Here is a 22,195-nt window from a genome sequence, read left to right as displayed (position 1 = left end):
TTACTTGCTGCTCATTTTGAGGCTGTAATTTTTAAATTATACTGATTATATTTCTAAGTTTACTTAAAGTAAAGAAAAATGTATATTTCTGGTGCTGCAATTTGAGTTGTTTTAGTTTTCTTGTGCCATCAACTGCATATACTAACCAGTGTTTTTATCTCAGAACATGTTACTATTCAGGTAATGGGTAATTCAGATTAGTGTGACAATTTCATACTCAAGCAATCGAGTTCTTCCAGACTTACCTTACCCTCCTGTATCATTCCATGGTGACAAACAGATAGGCAGTAGGGATAGCATCAACAACTGCTTCAGGTGGAATGCAGTGAAAGCAAATCATGTGATGTGTGAAATGTCTGCCAGGGTGTCACGTACCCAGCCTGCCACGGGATGTGGAGTAAGTGGGCCCCGCCGCTGGAGAGGAGCAGGCTGGCTACCACTTCATTCTGTGGTGAGTCCATGGGCTCCTATGGTTCTTGTAAGCATGTGTCCTTATTAGATTTATTTTATTAATTTCATTATTTGAAGGAGTTGCACAGACACTCTGCCCTTTGCTACAATCACCTTGTACCCTAAACTTAGGAACTTGTGAGTCCTTTCTTGTTTAATATGCCATCATTTTATCATTTAAAGCCAACACTCAAAATGGCTCTCATAATAAACTGAGTCTAGAGGTTCACATGAGAGAAATTATATTGCATTTTTTTATTTGCATCATCCTTAGGGATTCCATTTATTATACATACTCAATGGATGCTTCTAAACAAGCACACATTTTAAAATTATCTGAAATTAACTTCATTACTTTAGGGTGGTTGCTCAATATACTGCAGCAGAGGTGATGTAACTTCTCGCCAGCAGCTGCCCTGCTTCATTCTGTTTTGAGTTATGATCAGACATGTGCTTTGCTCTCTTCTCTGTGTCCCTTTCCAATGCTGACAGCTGAAGATGAATGTCTGTAGGAGAAAATGTTCAATAAAGATGTAAAAGTCACAGGAAAAAAAATTCTGTCCATCAGCAGTAGAGTTGTATGGCTGGGGAAAATACAGCACTAAAAAAAAGATAGAAAATAAAAGGAAGAGTGAAGCAAGTGGATAAAAACCCATGTTTGAATATTATGGGAATTTTATTTTTACTACAGATGGCTTCAGGTTTTAATTATTTAGGTGTTTTCTCTTCCTGCAGAAGAAAAGATCCAAAGAAAAGCCTCTCCACTCAATGTTCCCTCTGAAATTTCTAGCAGGGGATCTCTAGAGAAAGATCCATCCTTCAGCTTGACATCCATTTTAGTACTACAGGTCACTGATCCTTGCACTTGAAAGGTGCATAGGAGCAATGGAAAAATTAGGAAAATACAGGTTAAACAGGTTCCTGGTTTTTCTATCTACATTCTGGCCTAGGGCTTTTCTGTAGGAAAGCTGTAGGAAAAATTAATTACATGAAGAAGAGGGAGAAGGATCACTGTGAACCATTGCAAAGAAGTATTTGCTAATGAGTGGAGCATTAACAAATGCTTATTAACAAAACATGTACTACTCTCAAAACCACAAGTATCTCATTTCCTAGAATAATTCAGAACACTCTTCACATATAAAGCCATTGGCACTGTCTTGCACTGAAACCTATTATCTAGATTGCACTTAAATACTCATCTCTTTGCACAAGACACTCAGAAATATATTTCACCAGTATTATGTATTTCCCAAACAGAAACCTTGGCACAGACCACATTTTTATCCTCTTTTATCCCCCTGTCAACATTTGCCTATTTATTCCAGCTGTTTGTTTATATTGTTAATATGAATTAAGCATGGTTCCACAGACTCAGGGTTGGTTTGAACACCCTCTCTGCTACCAGTGCTTGTATGGTCATGGGTCTAGGGCCATGACAAGAGCCTCCCAACATATCTGCAGTCATCAGGATTCCTCCATGAAACTTCTGAAACTTGGTCCGTTATCTTCTCCAAGTCTCACCTCACACACCCCAATGCCAGGTGGGATTTCCCACTCAAGACCACCTACATAGATTATGCCTCTGTGGTCATCTGTCATCAGTCTTGGATTTGCAAGTCCTATTTCCCTACAAGGCACAATTCTGCAAAATGAGACTGGTGATGCATGAGGGGTCAGTGCTTCCTGTTACCCCAGTCAAAATTTTGCAGTTTCCATCCCATCCTCCAAGTTCATAAAGTCAGTCAAACACATCCCTCCAGTTCTGTTCTCATGAGCACCTGTCTGGATCATGTGCTCTGAGAGCTGGGCACACTACCACAGCTGACATGTTTTACTGATCTGTTTTCTCTTTAGGGTCTTACGCAGGAGCAGTGGTGGCCATGCCCCTGGCAGGAGTGCTGGTACAGTACATAGGATGGTCATCAGTCTTTTACATTTATGGTGAGTTGCCTAACATGAAGGACATCTGCCACTAGATCAGTACTGCCAGTTGTTTGCTAAAACCTGTCTAACAAGGGTGGATCAAAGTTATTTTGATGAATAAAGAGGATGCAAATGGGTGCTCCAATTTATTCCCTGCTTATTGCAGATTCTGAGAGCTTTCATTTTGTAATGATCTGTTACAAAAGGTTGTAAAATTGTAATGACCAGGCTGCAGCCCATGGTCACCCAGTGACAGGATTGGATGCAGTTAAAAAGGTTCCTCTTTGCAAGCACAAGCACTTGTGTGGAACCTGCCCCAGAGTGCACACTAACAGCAAAAGTTACAGCAAATGCTGCTGACAGGGAGCCAAATGGACCTGAAAACTTCTGCCCTGAGAAATCTTCCCCATGCTGCCCACCTTTAATAAAGCAGTGCCACCTTTACAAAGTGGTCCCAGGGGTATGGTCTTGTGGCTGATCTGTGATGCCTCATTCTTCCCCTCACAGTGTATGGCAGAGGTGGCTGCAACCAGCCTTGCACATCAGCAGCCCAGTTAAAGTGGGTTTTCTCTGTCTTCCCCAGAAATACAGGGCACAGCACAAGATTTGCCATTTCCACCTTACAGTGAAGTCCCTTCATGCAGATTCCTACCACTTTATGGCCCATCTGCTTTTTTGTTCCCTAGGTCCTACAGAGAGGTTTTTTTCCTGCCTTTTCTTTGCCCCATGCATAGAAATAATAAAAGTGCCAAAATGCTCAAATGCTTTGCAAGCAGGCACACAATATACACAAAGTTAGTTGCCAAAATGCTCAAATGCTTTGCAAGCAGGCACACAATATACACAAAGTTAGTTGCCATATTTTGTAACTTCCTGGGCATAATTTCTTTGCAGGTTTTGTTTAACTGGCATTTGAAATAAACTTCAAGGCTTGCAGATACTGTAGTGTAGTTTTATTGGCTTTGAAAATCAAGTTGCTTTTCCTGCCTCTTCAGGAATGTTTGGGATTGTTTGGTATGTGTTTTGGCTGCTTCACGCCTATGAGAGCCCTGCTGTGCATCCAACAATAACCAACGAAGAAAGGATATATATAGAAACAAGTATAGGAGAAGGAGCCAGCCTAGCTAATGCAAGTGTAAGTAAAAAAAGGCTTTCCTTGTTGTCATTTGTGAGCACTTTGCAGAAGACGAGCATATGACTGGATGGATACTGTTAGCAGGCTTTTCCAGAAAATTACAGAATCAGACTCTTGCAGCTGGACTGGATAAGTACAGGAAAACTCATAATGCTGTTTAAGCTCTTTGCTTATGGATGTTCTCTGATCTAGGGAGGGAAGGGATGGGTTGGGAGGGGAACCACACATTCTGATCTCCTGCTCTTGAGTAATTGTTCTGCTTGTTCTAAAAAATAACCATGGATTTTGCTAAATAAGAATTTGACTGCAGATATTAAATTATCCAGCTGCCTTTTGAACTCCTGTTAAGGATGATTACAAATCTAATAGCTTAAGGACTGGGTTTCTGCCCTACTCACTCTCACAGCATCTCAGATCCTTTAAGACTTCTCATCCTCTCTCTGAGAAGATCCTGGAAACTTTGAATTAAAACCTATTTTCCCATCAAATTTCCCTCTGTTCCCTTAGGCAACTTTTTTTGCCAGTAGTGAAAAACAAAGCTGTTTCTTGTTCATTCTTAGCTTTCAGTTTTGAACATTCTAGAACAAAGTAACTCCAGGTTTTTCCTCTACATGTTTTGGGTAGCAGCCTTGTTGGGAGTGTAAAGTACCAGACTGTCTTTTTGGGCATGCATCTGAAATTTGGCTGATCAAATCTTGGCTGGAGACACACACACACACTTGTTCCAAGTCATGGATTTTCCTTGCAGTACAACAGCTTTTCTGCAGAGAAAACTGGTACCAACTTCATGGGTGCGCACACAACTGCAGGCATACCATGGCCTGTAGAACACAATTAACATTTTTTTCAAAAAAAGGGAGAATATCAATGTGTATTGCCATAGCTACAGATCTCAGCTTCTGATTGGAATTCTATTAAAAATCAATAGGTCTCTGCAATACGTTTCCTGCTGTATGGAGTACTGGAGCATAATACTAATTGAAAATGCCAAAAAAGCAAGTTACAGGCCTTTTTTTTGTGAATTGAACTAATTAGGTTGAAGCAGGTAGCTGCTTGTTGCTGTGCTACTGCATGTGTCTTAGCTTGGATAACCCTTTTTCCCCACTCTTTTCAACAGAATGTCTCAAAGTGCATCAGCCAAAAAGTGGAGATGGCACAAGGTTTTCTTTAGTTTTCTTTGATTCTTTTACTGCTCCTGTTATCCTACTAGCAGGATTCCAGAAGACCTCAGGTAATTTCAGTAAGCAGGGCAATAGCAGTCCAGTGTCCACCTTTAACATCCTAACTTCTAAGAAGGATTCTCTACCTCGTTTTTGCCAGCAATTCAAGTGATATATTTCACTTGCATTTTAAGTGATCCGTGATGTAAGTTGTATGCAATGTATCTAATAGACTTGATAATAAAAGATATTGGTTCTTTATTTTGCCTCTATCTACCCAAATTTTTGGGAATTTTTTCCCTTAGAAATTTAGTACTCCGTGGAAGAGATTTTTCACTTCAATGCCAGTTTATGCAATCATTGTGGCAAACTTCTGCAGAAGCTGGACCTTCTACTTGCTCCTTATAAGTCAACCTGCTTACTTTGAAGAAGTCTTTGGATTTGCAATAAGCAAGGTAAATATCTGAGAATAAGCAGTGACCTAGGAGATGCAGCAGGGAAGGTTCAGGTTGAACATCAGGAAGGATTTCTTCACTGAAAGGGTGGTTAAATATTGGAATGGTCTGCCCAGAGAGGAGGTGAACATCATACCTGGAAATGTTAAAGAAGTAACTGGGCATGGCACTTAGTGCAATGGTTTAGTTATTTGAGGAGAACCAGATAGACCTGGAGTCATTACAGTAGATTATTCCCAGTATTTCGATTACATACTTCTGCTGACCTGATAGAAATAAAAGTCTGCAAGCATGAAACTATTGGAAGAAGGAAGAAATTGAGAAATTATGTGGGGAAATAGTTGATTAAAAGTCCCCACATATCATGAAAAAACACTAAGCAAGTCAATATGCACATTTTGTTAATGTTGACCATTTAGCATTTAACCAGGTAATTTTTATCCTCTTCTTGATTTTTGTGACTTTTCATTAGCTATGAAGGTCAAATTCTTTATAGGTCTATATTCTGTGCCACCACCATTTCATTAAATTCAGAAATGTTACACTTCCTCTTCAGAGCATGAATGAGGAATACAGAATAATTGTTTTAGAAAAGTTTTAAAAACTCTTTAATTTAGCATACATACTTGCTATGTGGTAACAAGCAAGTCTAAGGCTGATAACAAAGAACATCATTATTTATCTGTTCTGGGAGCACTGTGTGCCCAGCTTCTGCAAGAGAAGCAATGGTTGTGCCATGGTAGCAATGACAGTCTAAATGGCCAAGTACAGCATGGAGATGAAGAGGGATATTAAGAAAAAGTACATCTGTTTATTCTGAGATGCTTTTCATTAATGCTAGAGTTGCATCTCTGTGAACCTCACTAATTTAAAACCAGTGTAAAACCAACTGTCAATGTAATGACGTTGCACATTGCTGAAAGTAAACTCAAACTTCTCACTAAATTACTGCTTCAAAGAAAATCTTCTAGAAGATGACATGCTGATCACTAAAACGCTGTCTCAGGGGTTGCACTGACTCTGATCCTATTTGACATCATTAATGACCTGGATGATGCAGCAGAGTGTACCCTCGGCAGGTTTGGAGATGACACAAAATTAGGGGCAGTGGCTGCTACACTGCAGGGTTGTGCTGCTGTACAGAGGGGCCCTGGCAGGCTGGTGAAGCAGGCTGACATGAGCCTCATGGAGCCAATGAGGGAAAGTGTAAAGTCCTGCACCTGGAGAGGAACAAGCCCGTGCACGAGTATGGGAAGCAGAAAAGGACCTGGGAGTCCTGCTGAACACCAGGCTGAACATGAGCCAGCAGTGTGTCCTTGCAGTAAAGACTAATGGTATCCTGGGCTGCATCATACTAAGGCCACCAGGTAAAAGGAGGGGATACTTCCCCTCTACACAGCACTGGTGAGGGCACACCTGAAGTACTGTGTCAAGTTCTGGGCTCCACAGTACAAGACAGACAAGGACATACTGGAGAGAGTCCAATGAAGGAATGGAACTATTTCTCCTATGAGAAAAGGTTGAGAGAGCTGGGACTGTTTAGCCAGGAGAAGAGAAGGCTCAGCAGGGTTCTCATCCATATGTACAAATATCTGAGAGTGTAAAGATGATGAAAATAGGCTCTTTTCAGTAGTGCTCTGGGCACGAACTGAAACATGGGAGGTTTCTTCTGAACATGAGGAAACACTTTTTTGCTGCAAGGAGGACTGTGTACCGGAACAGGCTCCTCGGAGTCCTCAGATCCTTTGATCTTCATTGCTAATGAAAAGTCACAAAAATCAAGAAGAGGATAAAAATTACCTGGTTACCTGGTTGTGGAATCTCCATCCTTGGAGATACTCAGGAGCTGTATGGACAACATTTCTGGGCAACATTCTCTGTGCAATCCAGCTTGAGCAGAAGGAGGGTCATTCCAACCTCAACAATTCTGGGATTCTGTGAAAATGAAAAAAAAGTGAACATCAATTTATAGGCTGTAATCCCACAAGAATAAAAAGAAATCAATGTTTTAATGTTTATGATTATTTAATTATTTGTAAAATTATTTCATGATGTCAGGTTTTATGCTGTATGGTCTTCAGTCCCTATGCAATGTGCAGGTGCTTCCTTCCTTTACACAGAGGCAGGAAGCAGGGATTGATTTGTTGTTCAGGAAGGAGATCCTTGAGAACAGAAATAACAAAAATATAAAAACGCAGTTGAAAACCAAGATAAAGCACTCCAGTATCAGGACAAATGACAGGGCTTTGTGATGTCTAAAATAGAATTGAATATAAACAGTCTTATGTGCAACTCTTTAGAGTAACCATGAGTACTTGGGATATTGCATGGCATTTCTAAGGTGAGATTCTCACTTGTGCTCTCGTTTCCCCTCCTGGGCCACAAGGAGATCTTTCTTCCCTCACCCAGTTTTGAGCACCTGCTGTAATCAGATGAAATTATCCAGGGGAAAAGAGGTGAAGAATCATTATGGTTCCTGTTCTCTTGCCTCTAAATCTTGAAGGAGAAAGGACAGTTAAGCATGCATTTGTCTAATTGCAGGTTGGACTTTTGTCTGCAGTTCCTCACATGGTCATGACAATCATTGTGCCCATTGGAGGGCAACTAGCTGACTTCTTACGGAGCAGGAAGATCTTAACCACTACCACTGTAAGGAAGGTCATGAACTGTGGAGGTACTATTGGATTCTGAAAATATGGTATTTCAATAGTGTGCTGCAGTCAGTCCAAGTATCATAGTTTTGCCCATGTTTAACTGTAATAAGAGACAATTTACTCAAGATTGCATTTATAGCTGGTTAATCTGAAGCGTTAAGTGGAGAGCTGATGCCTCATGACATAAATCCTTACTCATATGAACATGCTTTAAAAAAGGGAGGAGACAAGAAGTCTGGTTAATAATTGAATGGGCAATAGCATAGTATGATCAAATAGGCCTCATCCTGCAAACTCATACAAAGTTAACCCTGTATCATGGTGCTGGAGAGATCCTTTCCCAATGGATATATTCTTGAAGTAACTGGCCATGTTCCCATTTGCTACTCCCAGCAGAGCCCACTGACAAGTTTAGACTGGACGGTTTAGGGTGGGGGTAAAAAGTGAAAGATGAACAGGAAAATTTTAACTCAGCATGAAGTAATTTGTTTCCAATTCCATAACTGAACTGAAAAATCAGTGACATGTAGGGTTGATATTGAATTAGAGAAAAGATTTCAAGCCAGACAGCCTATGGAGTAGTTAGTTGCCCTCTGCCAATTGCTGGCTTGCATTATTTATAGATGGCACAGACTCCTAGAAATAGAGATGCCTGCAGCCAGTGATATCACATAACTTGGCTATGCATCTTCAGAAAGGATGGTTAAATTAATTGTATTTTCAGGGCATATTAATAGTGTCATTTAGTGTCATTAAAAGAACGAAACAGAAGGGTTGCAATGTTACATATTAGAAAATATTAATTTCCAATAATGGCAGAGACTGAAAGTTCCCTGTGATGCTCAGGGATGCCCTGTTGTGTTGGTAATACAGTTGTATGTAAAATACTCTTTTGTTCCATTTACCAAGAAATTCTTGTATCACTACAACCATGAGAAGTTAAAGGCAAGTGTTTTTCTTCTTTCACTCAAATGTTTATGGGTTTGTGAATTTTTCTGCTCTTTGCACAGACTTGCTTTCTCAACTTTCTTCCTGTATTGTTCAGTGAATACAGTGAATTAACTTCACCAACGGTTTGGGTCATGTATACGGCAGTGAATGAGGAGAAAAAAATAATATATTCTCAAACAATAAATATACAAATACTTCTGCAAATGCACAAAGCTCCCAGTTGTGTTCAAGAATAGCTAAAAGATACAAAATAATTTTCTCTCATTTTAAGCTGCTACTCTGGATAGTGCTTATTAGTATTTTCATTGCAACTAGAAATTTAAATGCAATTCATTCTCATGTGTTTCATTGGAAGGTTTTGGGATGGAAGCAACCTTGCTTTTGGTGGTTGGTTATTCTCACACAAAAGGTGTGGCTATTTCCTTTCTGGTGTTAGCAGTAGGCTTCAGTGGCTTTGCAATTTCAGGTAAGAATTAATCTTATTCTTGCTTTTACTATTCATGATAAAACTGATGTTATTATCCTCACTGTTCTTACTGTCATAATTTCTATTATTTTGTTTGCTCTTAATGTGGCAACTTATGGGGTGTTTGTTATTTCTTCCCATATCAGAACTAATTTACTTTGGTATCTATGAAACATGTTGCACACAATACCTGAAGCTTTGAAAAGAACCTGCTCTTTATTGATCCCAATATACAACAGCTTTATGCTGTTATTTTCTAATATACTTTTACAGTGTCAGTCACCTTTTCATCCTATTTATCTGTATGCCTAAAAGGAAAGAAAGAGGGAGAGAGAGAATTACTCTGCAGTGAATAGTTGCACAAAGGCTATCAGTTACAATTCTGTCCCAAACCCTAGCACCCAATTTCTGCTTCCTATGTCAGCCCTCCCTGTGTTGCATCCTACATCCAGCCCTTCTCCAGAAGTTGTTTCTAACACTTTCATGAGTCTCACCCACGTTTTGTAGTGTCAAGCTGTTTTGTGGCACCATCAGTACCAGCATCACTGAAAAAAACTCCTCCTGCTATGAAGATTAAAGATTTTCTTAAGATTGAAGATCTTCCAAGAAGACTGCCAAGAACATGAATCTATTGAACAAAATTGACCAGAAAAGTAACTGCTGGTGTTCAGTTATTTCAGGATTCTGCAGATGGGAAGTGGTTTTTCTGCTCAGTTACTTGCTTGCATAACTGGTCATTTCTATCAATCAACTTTTATTGCAGGATTTTCCTGGTAGTCTATTTCTTACCTTATTTATTACCATGCACTTGAAATTTATCGTCACTTCTTGTGATCAACCATAGTTAATATGACTAATTTTCATTACCTAAGAAATGATAAATATCTCAGCTGACATTTTTTTATTTCTTAATAAAATATGTGCTCAGAAGACAAACTACAGTAAGGATAATTGTTTTTCCTACTGGTTTATATTCTATTTTTCTATCACTTTGTTAAACTTCTGTTAAACCACTCATGTGGTTAAAACACTGAAAGAAATTAATTCAAAACACTACTACATAAATAAAAAGATAGAAGACATTTCACTAATTTGAGGCGTTGATTCCTTAATTAAAAATATTTGCCAAGTTCACTGTTCAGGTATGAGAAAATGGAAAGTACAGACACTTTAAACAGGGCCAAACGAAACTTTATTTTCTATACAACATAATATTCGGAGGTGCACTAGGGAGGTTGCTAACCTTTTTAGCCTTCTTCAGCCAGAATGGCTGTATAAAGCCCTGTTGGCCTGGTAGTGCAATGCTGTTCAGCTGACTGTTTCTCTCATGTTTTGTAGGCTTCAATGTGAATCACTTGGACATAGCCCCTCGTTATGCCAGCATTCTGATGGGGATCTCCAACGGCGTGGGGACGCTGTCAGGAATGGTGTGCCCACTTATCGTTGGTGCAATGACAAAGCATAAGGTAACATTTCTCCATGTTTTCTAGGAAAAGGGTTAGGTAATGCAACAAATTTAAGACATTTTAAAGATTCCTGGGGATACCATTCCATCATTGGTCTCTGCATCTTCTTTTTGTTTGTCTTAAACACGCACTTTTTAATTACCACTTTGGCCTAATTCTCAGCTATTATAACTAATTATCTGTCTAGGCAGATATTTTTTAATACCACCTGAGCCTGAGTCTCTGCAGCATCTCCATACAACTGTGCAATGCATATAGGACTTGGAAAACTCCTCTACAATGCATCCATACCCCTATGGTAGAGAAGCAAACATTGATCTACAATAATATTTGTGTAGTTGTTAGAGAAATCCTTGCATTTCCAACTCCACAAATATCTCACATGCAAGAGAGAAACTTTACTATTAAAAGAAAACAACAAAGAAACCCAAGTTTACTATATGCTGTAGTTATATATAGTACAAAAAAAAAATCTTTGCAATGGTTCTCATACGTTGTTCTATCTTCAGCATCAGGAATCAAACAGTGCTCACAATCATTCCTCAATATGAGCTAATTCATGGCATAATTTGGAGAGTGATATTTCTTATTACTGGAAACTTAATGAGACCTGCACCATTCTTTCAGACCCGTGAGGAATGGCAGAACGTCTTTCTGATTGCAGCCCTGGTGCATTACAGTGGTGTGGTATTCTATGCTATCTTTGCCTCTGGGGAGAAGCAGGAATGGGCTGATCCCGAAAACCTCAGTGAAGAGAAATGTGGCATAATTGATCAGGATGAACTGGCAGAAGAAACAGAGATGAACAATGAAACTTTTGTAAGCCCAAAGAAAACGTATGGTGCTACCAGTCAAAATAGTGAAGTACAGAGAAGGGAATGGAGGAAGCAAAAGCAAGTAACTCAAGACATGGAGGAAGAGACTTCTTACCATTATGAAAATGGAAATTTTCAAGATTTGTCTTAACACTTGAAACTGTAAGATTTGTATAGCAGCTACTCCCATGACTCCTGCCTAGCTGCCCCAAATCATCAGGTATTCACATTTATTGTCTTATTCAATTATGTAACATCTGGCCACATGGCTAGATTTGAGGGGTGATAGTTCCCTCCCAGTGGTGTGTAAAATGCTAACAATAGGACTGGGATAAGTGATCCTAAATCCTCTCCTAGCCATTATATGACCTTGGGAGATCTTCTGTGCCAGTTAGATGACCAGCCCTGGCAGGGCTCCTGCTTGATGCAAGCTGTAGAACTTACTGTAGGAGCAAGGAGTTCCCTCATCATCTCATCTGAACGGAGAAAGGACAAGTGATACCAGATGGTGGGTCCACGGTGATCTGCGTAATCCCTGGGTCTCCAGTGGTGTCACAGTCTGTAATGAGCAGCCCTGCTTTGCCTTTTTAGGTTTCCTGTAGGGTGGCATTTGAACCGCTTAATCCATGTCAAACCATGAGCTCATGCTAAAAGAACAGAGCAGAGGGAAAAGTAGATTTATGACAGTAGGCTGTAATTAATTAATAATAGTCACTCAACAAGGGCAAGAGGAACATGTGGCAGAGGTGGCGCAGGATTCCTTCAACAGTTCATACAAACTGATTGGCAGATATCTGTATATGCACACCCCACAGAGTGTGGATAAGACCATAAAATGGATACTTGTAAAATTTCTCCCCCTACACAGATTTTGTGCTGGCATGAAGTAATTTTGAAAACAAAATCATCATTAGTGATGCAGTATTAATAATCCTTATGAAAGGAAATCTTAGCTCTGTTTTGATTAGGATTCTCACTCAATTCATCATTGTGCAGCAATTTGAATATATTTTTCTAGTATTATACTGACAGAGTTCCTGCTCTCATCACCAACAGTTCTCGGTTAGGTGAACGAGCTTTCTTACAGGAGTATTTAGTTCTGGATCTGTAACTTTTCAATGCCTCAGTCTTGTTCTTGCTATGAAGTACTGTACCATTTGAGAGTCAACAGGGTACCTATGTATAAAAGTAATTATCCTCTGCCATTGGTGTACATTTGACAGTATAAAGTGGCTTTGGCCTTTTTCTACCATTTTTAGAATCAAACAGTGGAGCATGCTGTATCATCTCAGTTAGCTGCAACTCAGAGACTCATTGTGGCATTAATACTCTTTTCAGAATGGATAATTTCAGTAAAATGTGATTTAATTTGTCTCTCATTATGACTACTGCCTCATTAAATTCAAGTGAAAGCGATCTTGTGTGGCCTATGCTGTGCTTTGTGATGTTTCAGTATTATTGTTCTTGTGAACCGCGTGCAGCCACTGTGATGCACACAGGGTTTGAACATTTCTCAGATGCATTTTGCTGTTTCATTGAAATGCAATTGAATAGAATTAGTGCAATTACACTTGTACAACCATTTGAATCCATGGATGACTTATCTTCCTTACAAACAGGTATATTGGGAAGTGAGCTAATTCTCTGTTCATGTGTCTTGTGTCTTTTCTACTCAGCAAAATCCAATCTGCAACTGTATATGGGTAAGAAGGAAAGTGAGTTGAATGCCTAATTTGACTACAGTGAAGACTTTCGATATGAGCAGATAATTTAATGAAAGGGGTAGTTTTATGGTACAGCTCAATCCTGCTTTTTAAAAAATCAATTAATTAATAATCCAGTAAAAAAAAAAACTTGTCACTTTATGCTGTTAAGTCAGAAAATAATATTTTTTTCCAAATTCAAAAACTCATTTTAGACTAGAGTTCCTTATTTCACTACTGATATTTAGAACAGGTATAAGAAAATATCTTATTTCTTTCAGATGATAGTCAGCTTTTGGGGATTTAATTGCTAGGAACTTGGGTCAAATACTCTCATTAGTCTATCACAATAGCAGGACCAGCTGCTGTCAAACTATTTTGCAACATTCACCGCAATTTACAAAAGAAAGAGGTCCACCACTTTGCATATGCGCAAAGCAAACAGCTTCTTCCTCTCTCTCCAGTAACGTAACATACATATAGTTGCTACAGGAAGTCTAATAGGGAAAACCATATTATGAAAGGATTCAGTATAAGAATCTGTATAAGTATAATCTGAGGGAGAAAAGAGAAGACCTGACTATGTATTACTCCAGAAGCAGTAACATTTGCTTAGAAGCAGCATCATTTTTCCAGTAATGATGAAGGGTAACTTTCCTGTTGTTAAGAGGAATACAAAGGGAGCGAATGCTGTTGTTATGACAAAGAACTACAAACATCCCAACCGTTTGGGAAATTGCCAGCTGGCCCATGAGTGCTTGGCTGCCTCTCTGCTGAGTGTAGCTGCTATTTTTTTCCTGTTGCAGATGCACCACAGCTGTCACAAGTGACAAGCCACAGCTCAGTTTAGCGGGATCATTTTGTATCCACAAACAGATTTAGTGCAGTGGAAGTTTGACTTCAGTGGACATTTGAGCACTATTTAATACATTGAAAGAAATAGCTTAAAAACATCTGGACAAACTTTTGCATTTAAAAACCCCTTTTCTTTTTTGTCTGAATTTGACTGCCTATTAACCCAATATATCAACTGGGTTGATAATAATATATCAGCTCTTATCAGTTGAAGTTACATACATGCCACAGTGCTTTTCCAGGCATGCACAGTGAGATATTTGGGCTTTCTCCCTTTCCTTTTCATTTGTTTAAATATTTCAGGTGCATTGCATAAAGTGTAAACATCAGCACTGGCTGGAAACTAGGTTTTTTTCCTGGAAATCTCTGAACTTAATCAACTCTTTGATTTACACAGTGGCTTCCACAATCCTGTATGACAAAGAATAAAGACAACCTATTGAGAACAAACTGATTTGTAGCTCCAGTTTTGCTGGATGTTTCTATCTGCAACATGGTTCAGTAGAATTTTCTTGTGGAATCTAAGGAGATATGGTCACTGAGGATGTTTTTCCTACAAAACGACTTCTTAAAATATGTCAGAATTTGGGCCATTTAAACAATCAGGGAAACTGGTATATCCCACTCAGACTTCTAAAAAGTCATGTCTCAGATGGTAGTAGATGTGAATAATTCAAATTATATTTTCCATGGAGAAATAGTAGCTTGATTACACTTCATTTATTACACTGTTTGAATATTTTTCTGTCCCCATGACCAAAATAACTTTTGTACATTTTCAAATATGACAGTGCTCATACAAGTCAGAGTTTGATTTGGAAATGGCTTTCTGATTGCAGAAGGAAGCAAAATGTACTTTACACTGGAATAGAGATTTTAATTAAGCCAGAGGAAGATTCAGCTCTCCATACGTTGAAATAGTAGAATAGTCCACAGGAATGAATTCAAACCTGAGGAGAAAAAAAGCAGTACAGTCCCAGGAATATGTTGTTCCGTGTTGTTATCTACTGATCTTTCTTAACAAAGAAAGCTATAGCTTTTATTTCTTCTTTGACAGTTTATATTTTTAGTCACAACCAGTAGACATTTAATGACAATTAATACTCCTCTTATATTTTTGTGAGAGTTTAAAAAATGCTCCTTCTAGTGAGAAAGTACAAATTAATGACCGAAATTATGAAAAATTCACCTGAGTAGGAATTTCTTCAGGGAAATAATCACTTAGTCCAAAAGAATGTACAGACTTTGGGGTGAAATATATAACAAGGGCATCCAGATGTTGACAAAGCGCCAGGAGGAGTCTCATGTGTAACATAATTAACTGAAAGCAGGAAGGTAAAAATTAACTGAAGGTCATGCAAAATGTGTTAAGGCTTCATATATATGTTTTCAACTAACTTCTTTTGACAGTTACAGAGATCTGTAAGTTTAGTCATTATTTTAAGGAAAATTCTGTAAACCATCAGATTTTTTATCTTAATTTTCTCTTTATTTTCCATTGAAGATCTTAATTTTAGACTGCTATTTAATTATTCATATTTTAAGGAAGAGGAATATTTATTGGGATTTAAAGAATAGAAAGGGGAATGGAGAAAAAGAGAAAGTAAATTGCTGCCACAAGGCCATGCAGACAGAAGGCTGAGGATGGATAAGAAATCAAATTTCAAATCCTGGAAATAGAACTTGGAGTTCTCTAGATTTTTGAGTTAAAAACCTACAGGATGTGTGCCATGATCTAATATCCTGCATCATCGTAGGGTTCATGTCAAAGCTTAAGTCTCATGAAACCAGGAATAAATGCAGAGATTAAAAACTCCTCATTCTTATGTCTTCCAAAGGTTGGATTAGATAATACTGCTGGAAAAGTAACATTACTAATACTATTGCAGATCTATGTGTCCATGCAGAAGACAGGCTTTCTAGTAAAAAATCTTTCAACTACTTACATACTGGCATCAGTTATTTCTTAAAACCATCAGATAATAGTGTTTAGCTGTGACAGAAAAAAATCGTCCCTTTTTTATCTCAACTTTTTTGGTTTTGTGTTTATACTATTTATCATTTTTACAGCTCTTCTGCATGCAAAATTATAAATAAGTAAAGAAGGAAATTTATGTAAGAAATGTAGTAAGATTGTACTTCTTCATGCTGACCTATCTATAGCATAATAAGAGCCAACACATTCTTTTCCACAGAATATTTGGATATTGAAAGTCTTGATCACAATAAAAACTTGACCCATTTATTTTGTTGTCTCCATCTCATGTTGCTGTGTACTGCCCCTCAATTTAATTACTGTATTGGATATCTGCAGTAGCTAACAGACTAAATTTGTTTATGTATAGCCATATTTATCTGCTCAATAAAGTCAGTGCTCAGACACTTGCTGTACAAATTTTTGACAACTATTTCACTTCTTGTTTTAGACTTAGTTCTATCTGCATGGCAAATTCAGAACTCCTCTGAGAAGGTCATGGCTGTTTTGTTAAATATGTGTCAGGAAAACAGTGGAACTCATGAAAAATACATCTCCATTGGCTCAGAGTTTTGGTTGCCCAGAGGTGCCTGACAAATCTTTGAAGCACCAACCAGGAAGACAACAATGTTTATAAAACAGGAAGTATTTGAGAACCCCCAATAAAGATACCTCTGCTCTCTGCTGGCAGTCATCACCAGAAGCAACATGCCAGGTGCTTTCTCTTGCTTCGGAATAACTGTAATGAACATAAGGGGAATTCATGGGAGAAACTTGCTGATATGGTGCTTAAGATAAGAAAAATGGGACTTTCTTTTTTTCCAGGGAGGGGAATTTGATCCCATCTGCTTGTTCCCTGCTCCTTCTCTGGTGTGCAATCACAAGAAAAATGTCTGCAGTTCCTGAGAGACTCCATCTTTTTCCTTGGCAATGATCAGTCGTGCAGTTTGTACTGGTACAAATCTGCAGGAGGCTTGAAGTGGCTTATGGGCCCTTGCTGATTTATGTTGGGCAAGGGGAAATTATAGCACTAACATGAAACTTGAATTTAGACATGAAAGAGATTAACATTAAGGACAATCAGCGAAGGACAATCAGTGTAAATGGATGTAACATTACTTCTGTGGAATAATGCTGCTGTGTGGGGCAGACATGGGCAACGGAGTAACCCCAGCAGGTAGGTTTTCCCTCAGCAAGGGAATGTAATAGAATTACCTCCGTCCTGCACTGTTCCCTTCCCATTTTCCAGTGCCCCATACTGGCTGCAAGTTTACGTGTTACAATGCTTGGATGGAGTGAAGAAGATTATTTCAGTCACACCAGACCCCTATCTTTACCTTGTATTTTCTTGTTTTCATGAGTGACTTCCCTTGACCCTTGCTAACTGATGGACTGGTACACTAGACACCAGGGTGGGCCAAAGCCAAAATTAGCAAGGGTTTGCTTTTTAGCATATTCCTTATTTTGGTTTAGTTTATATTTATTTTATTTTATTTTATTTTATTTTATTTTATTTTATTTTATTTTATTTTATTTTATTTTAATTTTGCTAGGAAGAGGCAAATTCTGTGCCAAGTTTCGTGGCAGCAGAGGTTGGAACCATGTCCTTGGTGGGCAGCTGAAATGTTACCCTGGCTGGCCAAAGGTCAAGGCCACACTGGCCTGTCCTGCTCCCTCTGCTCTGCCAGAGCACACAGCAAACTGTCACGCTTGTAGGGGGCTGAAGGGCAAAGTTGCTGACAAAGCTGGGAGGGGAGCTGCAGTCAGGATCTCTGTCTCCTACCCTTGTTGGCTGCCTGGGTACAGGAGCTGTCAGACCACGAGAAACATCTGTCGTTTCTAAGAATTTTCTGCATTCTTCATCCACAATCTTACTATACCCAAGAAACCACTTCCATTCCATTTTAATGGAAAATTGTGAGCAGCTTAAAATGCCCCTTGTCAACTGGCATCTTCTCTCTCCCACGATGTAGCCCAAGCCTGGAGCTCATTGCGTATAAGTGCTCCCAATCTCACCCTCCTTCAGTGCCCTTGAGCTGTACCTTTGGTCCATGCACCCCTCTTGTCCCCCCCTTTTTCACCAGCATGGTGGCAGGTGCACCAGACTGGGAATCACTCAAGGTCAGGGTGGATGGGGCTCTGAGAAACCTGGTCTAGTTGAATGTGTGCCTGCTCATAGCAGTGGGGGTGGAGTAGATTGCCTTTTAAAGGTCCATTCCAACCCAAACTATTCTATGATTCTATGATTCTTGGGCAATTCTGTGTCTTTCAGAGAAGATATGGTGCTGACTCATACCAGATATTGGGCAAGACTTACCTCAAAAGAAACGTGCCTCTTCAAAAAACGTGCAGGAGAAGTTTGCTAACAGGCTGTTCTCTGTGTCAATGGCTGGCATTGGTTTCAGATGACACAGACACATATTAGTTTGAAAAAAAATATCACAAAATGTTTTCTTGAGCCATCAAATTACTGCAAGAGCTGAAGGTCAGCAAAGCTTCCAGCCCAACACACCACACATGCAGATTTCCTCATCAGGAATGCCTGGTACAAACCCTACTAGGAAGCAAAGCATTTCCTCCAGTAATATTTTCGTTAATGCTTCCCCCAAGAAACTATGAAATATCTAAGAATGAACAACTGAAGTCCATCAAACTTGAGTAGAGTTTGAGTTTCCACACCTGGTGTTCTCCCCAAATTGTGGTTTAACATTTTAATTTATTTAGTGGCGCTATATTTGGAGAGATAGGTTTTTGTAGCTAGGGTCTTAGTGAAAGATGCCCAGGTCAATTTGGCTACTCCACAGGGCTGTCCCTCACCAGCTGCAGTACTTGAAATTCCCTTTGTTGAAGTTTGTAGGATACCAGCCAGGCCATTTCTACAACCTGTCAAGGCCCCTCTGAGCATGAGGAGCTGTCGCACTAACTGCTCCTGCCAGCTTTGCATCATCTGCAAAGCTGTTGAGGGTGTGCTCTGTCCCATCATACAAGTCATTAATGACTTGTATTAGTCATTAATGACTGGTCTTAGTCTTCACTCCAGAGATATACCCCAAATCACTGCCTCTAGCTGGGCTTCCTGCTGCTCATCCCAAACCTTTGAGACAAACAGTTTAGACAGTTTCAAATCAAAGTCACTGTGTACTTATCCATTAAGTGCTTTATGATTTTGTCAATAAAGACAGTGCTAAAAACCTTGTTAAGCCCAAGCTCTGCCCTTGTTCACTGAGCCTGTCTTCTTGTCATAGAAGGTTATTGGGTTCCTTTCATCCTTCTTAAAGACCAGTGGTTTGATTTTTTTCCCAGTCATCAGGCATCTCTCCCAGTAGTTACAGTCCCTCAAAGGCAATGGAAAATGGCCTTACAGTGGCACCAGAAGCCCCCTCAACACCCTTAGTACATTCCATCAGAACCCACTGACCTACGCATGAACGGTCTGTGTAGATGCTCCCTAAACTGACTCTACTCCATGGAGAGCAAGACTTTATTGGACTTTTATACAGGTTTCAGGTGCCTGGAATTCCTGGAGGCTGCACTTATAAGTGAACTGAGGCAAAGGCAGCATTGAATACTTTGGTTTTCTCTATGTTTGTCAGGTAGTCCCCTGTCCCATTCAGCAGCAAACCCAAATTTTCCCTAATTTTCCTTCTTCTGCTTATACACCTGCAAAAGTCTTTCCTCTTGCCCTGCACATTTCTTGCCATATGCAATGGTGGCCTTTAGCTTTGCTAACACTATCTCTGTATGCATTGCATGCTTTGTATTCCTCCTGGATCATGTAACACTGCTTCTACCACTTCTACACTGCTTTTCTATGTTTGATTTTAGTTAGAAACTCCTTGTTCATCCATGTAGGCCACCTGGTGACTTTGCTTGATTCATGCTTTAAAGATGGATTGCTCTTTAACTTGGAGGAGGTGATTTTTCAATGACACCCAGCTCTTTTGGACCACTCTTCTCCCCAGGGCCATATTCCATGATATTCTTCCAAACAAGTCCTCAACATGAAGTATGCAGAGTTATGGTCTACCATCTAAAGGCAAATAATGGAGACACACCAAATTTTTAATTAATTCCTAAAAGTCTGAACTGAGAAGTAGATTGCTAAAATACTATTGAATTGTGAAATTAAGTGGAGAGATCAAGCATAGGTACAGGAAAAGAGTGTTTTTCCATACCTCACTTATTGCCTTGAAGTAATCCAAGGTCAGTTGTAAATGCAGTCAAGGTCTCATTTCATTTTAGCACCTGCTGGCTGACATTCTGATTAGAGAAATCATGTGTCTCTGCCCACTTAAAATGGTAATCTCAAAAAACTGTATCCAGGCAATTATGGATCAAGATTTTCCACCTGAAGAAGCAAGGAAAAGTATATTAACAGAACAGAGATTTATTACTTTCAAGAAGCCTAAAATATCTGGTTAATTATAGTTAATTCCTGGAATAAATTGATGGTATTCCAAACAAGATTTTATCAGCTTCTTTGCAATACAGCCCATTTTACTGGCATGGTGTTCAAAGGTTTCTATTGCAACTCATATTTAGGGGAGTTACATAAAGCTTGGTGTAGGAATAAGTGACAAAGGTTTTGTTTATTTCATATTATTATCTGTTGACTTTAAAAGGCCTAGGTAACAAGACAAGTTAAGCAACAAGTCAATGATTAAACGGATAAGATGGATATCAACTCTGCTAGTTTAAAAAGATATTGAGAAAGTATGAAGAAAAAAACACACTTCTCTGAGCTGTAAGAAATTTGAAGTACTAAAATGTTTCTGCTCTGCTTATTTAAAGTCTGTGACATTTATTAATTGTCCTCTTTCTCAGGCAATTTATTTATGTATCATTTTTAATATTTGGGGAGAGGCATATTTTTGCCATATTCCATTTATAGATCAGCTTTGCAATACAGAAAAGTTATGCTTTGTCAGTTTTCCAAAAATATTTAAGACTTCTTCAGAGCAAATGTCTTGGAATATAGACACTATCATGCAATAGCAGTGGCATAAAGGTCTTGCACAGTTTAAGGTTACAGTTCATCACCTATCTGAACAGCAGTTCTGTCATTGGGAAAATAGCAGTTCCCTCACATTTTCTAACTTTGACTTACCACCCTTGAACTAAATTGAAAGTGGTAAGAGCTAGGTATATTCTTCCTTTACTCTCTCTGGAATGAACTGGATGTGGAGAAAAAAAGAATGCAATTTTAGGGTTTATAAACATTTACAGATTGATATCACATATCCAGAAGAAAAATGCTTTCTGTTTTGAAAGACTAATGTTGCTGCCTGCATTTTTTTTCCTCCTCTATTAATCTTTTATTTGGCACGTGTACATATGCATGTTCAGCAGCTGCACATTAGTGAGACACAATCTGAAACAGAATCATCTGCCTGTATCTGGATAATTTTCATGCATACAGGAAGGAGTCCCTTTTGTTGTTATGTTACATGAGGGTGACTTTCTGGAGGTATATATTACATACTGGAAGTAATCAGTTCATTAATATTAGAACAAGATCAGTTGCATCTAATAATCACACTGTTATTCCAGTATTTGGTACCATTGATGTTTCCATCAACTTCTGCTCCTGAGTTTATCAGCAGCAGCTATTATGGGGAAAGACAACTGGAAAATGAACAGGGTATGACTTTTGCCCCTCAGTTGCTGGTGATATCAATTTAATCACATGTAGACATTCTCCTTCCTTTGAGTAGAAACAACAACACTTGGACATATACGTGCTTCATCTCCCAAAAAATTCATGTGTCATTTTTCTGCAGCTGTTTCTTATCTGTCATCCTCATGATAACCAGAACAGCAGCTCCTAGTATTGGTGCTATCTTGTTTTAATTTTTCACTCAAATTTAATAGATGAGAACCTGGAACTGTACCTTCCATTCTATATGGTGGCTGGTTCACGTGGACTGGAGATGTTTTTGTTAAGCAGTTCTGTACATCAAATGGGTTGGTAGAAAGCCTCCCAAATCCTACTGGAGCCCATTTATTTGCTAGCTCCTGCTGGACAAAAGAGTTAACACAAGGGCTGCATACTCAATCCAGTCACTTCTCTGAAGAACTTCCTAGCTGGTATTTCTGTAACGATAACACCTTCCTTTCCCCATTTCCATTGGTAACCAGTTTCTGTGTCCAAGAAATACCAATATGCCTGCAATTGGCTGTGATA

The 22,195-nt window shown here is 39.0% G+C and overlaps 1 protein-coding gene and 1 long non-coding RNA gene across 3 annotated transcripts in view; one reads left to right on the top strand and one right to left on the bottom strand.

The window, feature by feature from the left end:
- The window catches only part of SLC17A8 (solute carrier family 17 member 8), a 29,561-nt gene extending 13,183 nt beyond the window's left edge, over positions 1–16,378 (top strand). The window contains exons 5-12 of the mRNA XM_005480717.4: positions 364–451; positions 2,308–2,394; positions 3,372–3,511; positions 4,977–5,126; positions 7,668–7,800; positions 9,087–9,197; positions 10,536–10,663; positions 11,291–16,378. Coding sequence (XP_005480774.2) covers positions 364–451; positions 2,308–2,394; positions 3,372–3,511; positions 4,977–5,126; positions 7,668–7,800; positions 9,087–9,197; positions 10,536–10,663; positions 11,291–11,629 — 1,176 coding nt within the window. The 3' untranslated portion in view covers positions 11,630–16,378. The remainder of the gene's footprint in view (positions 1–363; positions 452–2,307; positions 2,395–3,371; positions 3,512–4,976; positions 5,127–7,667; positions 7,801–9,086; positions 9,198–10,535; positions 10,664–11,290) is intronic.
- On the bottom strand, positions 716–20,352 carry LOC141728832 (uncharacterized). 2 transcript variants are annotated; one of them, XR_012580035.1, is made up of 4 exons: positions 20,187–20,352; positions 11,923–12,125; positions 6,927–7,061; positions 716–956 (listed from the first exon to the last, which is right to left on the bottom strand). It is a non-coding gene; the product is annotated as an uncharacterized LOC141728832 (long non-coding RNA). The 2 variants fall into 2 exon arrangements; XR_012580036.1 differs by having other exon boundaries at positions 6,935–7,061.
- Positions 20,353–22,195: the final 1,843 nt, after the last annotated feature.

Source organism: Zonotrichia albicollis, chromosome 4 (assembly GCF_047830755.1).
Source record: "Zonotrichia albicollis isolate bZonAlb1 chromosome 4, bZonAlb1.hap1, whole genome shotgun sequence".
NCBI lineage: Eukaryota > Metazoa > Chordata > Aves > Passeriformes > Passerellidae > Zonotrichia > Zonotrichia albicollis.
Note: the sequence above shows the minus strand (reverse complement) of the source record. Positions and strands in the feature narration are given on the sequence as shown.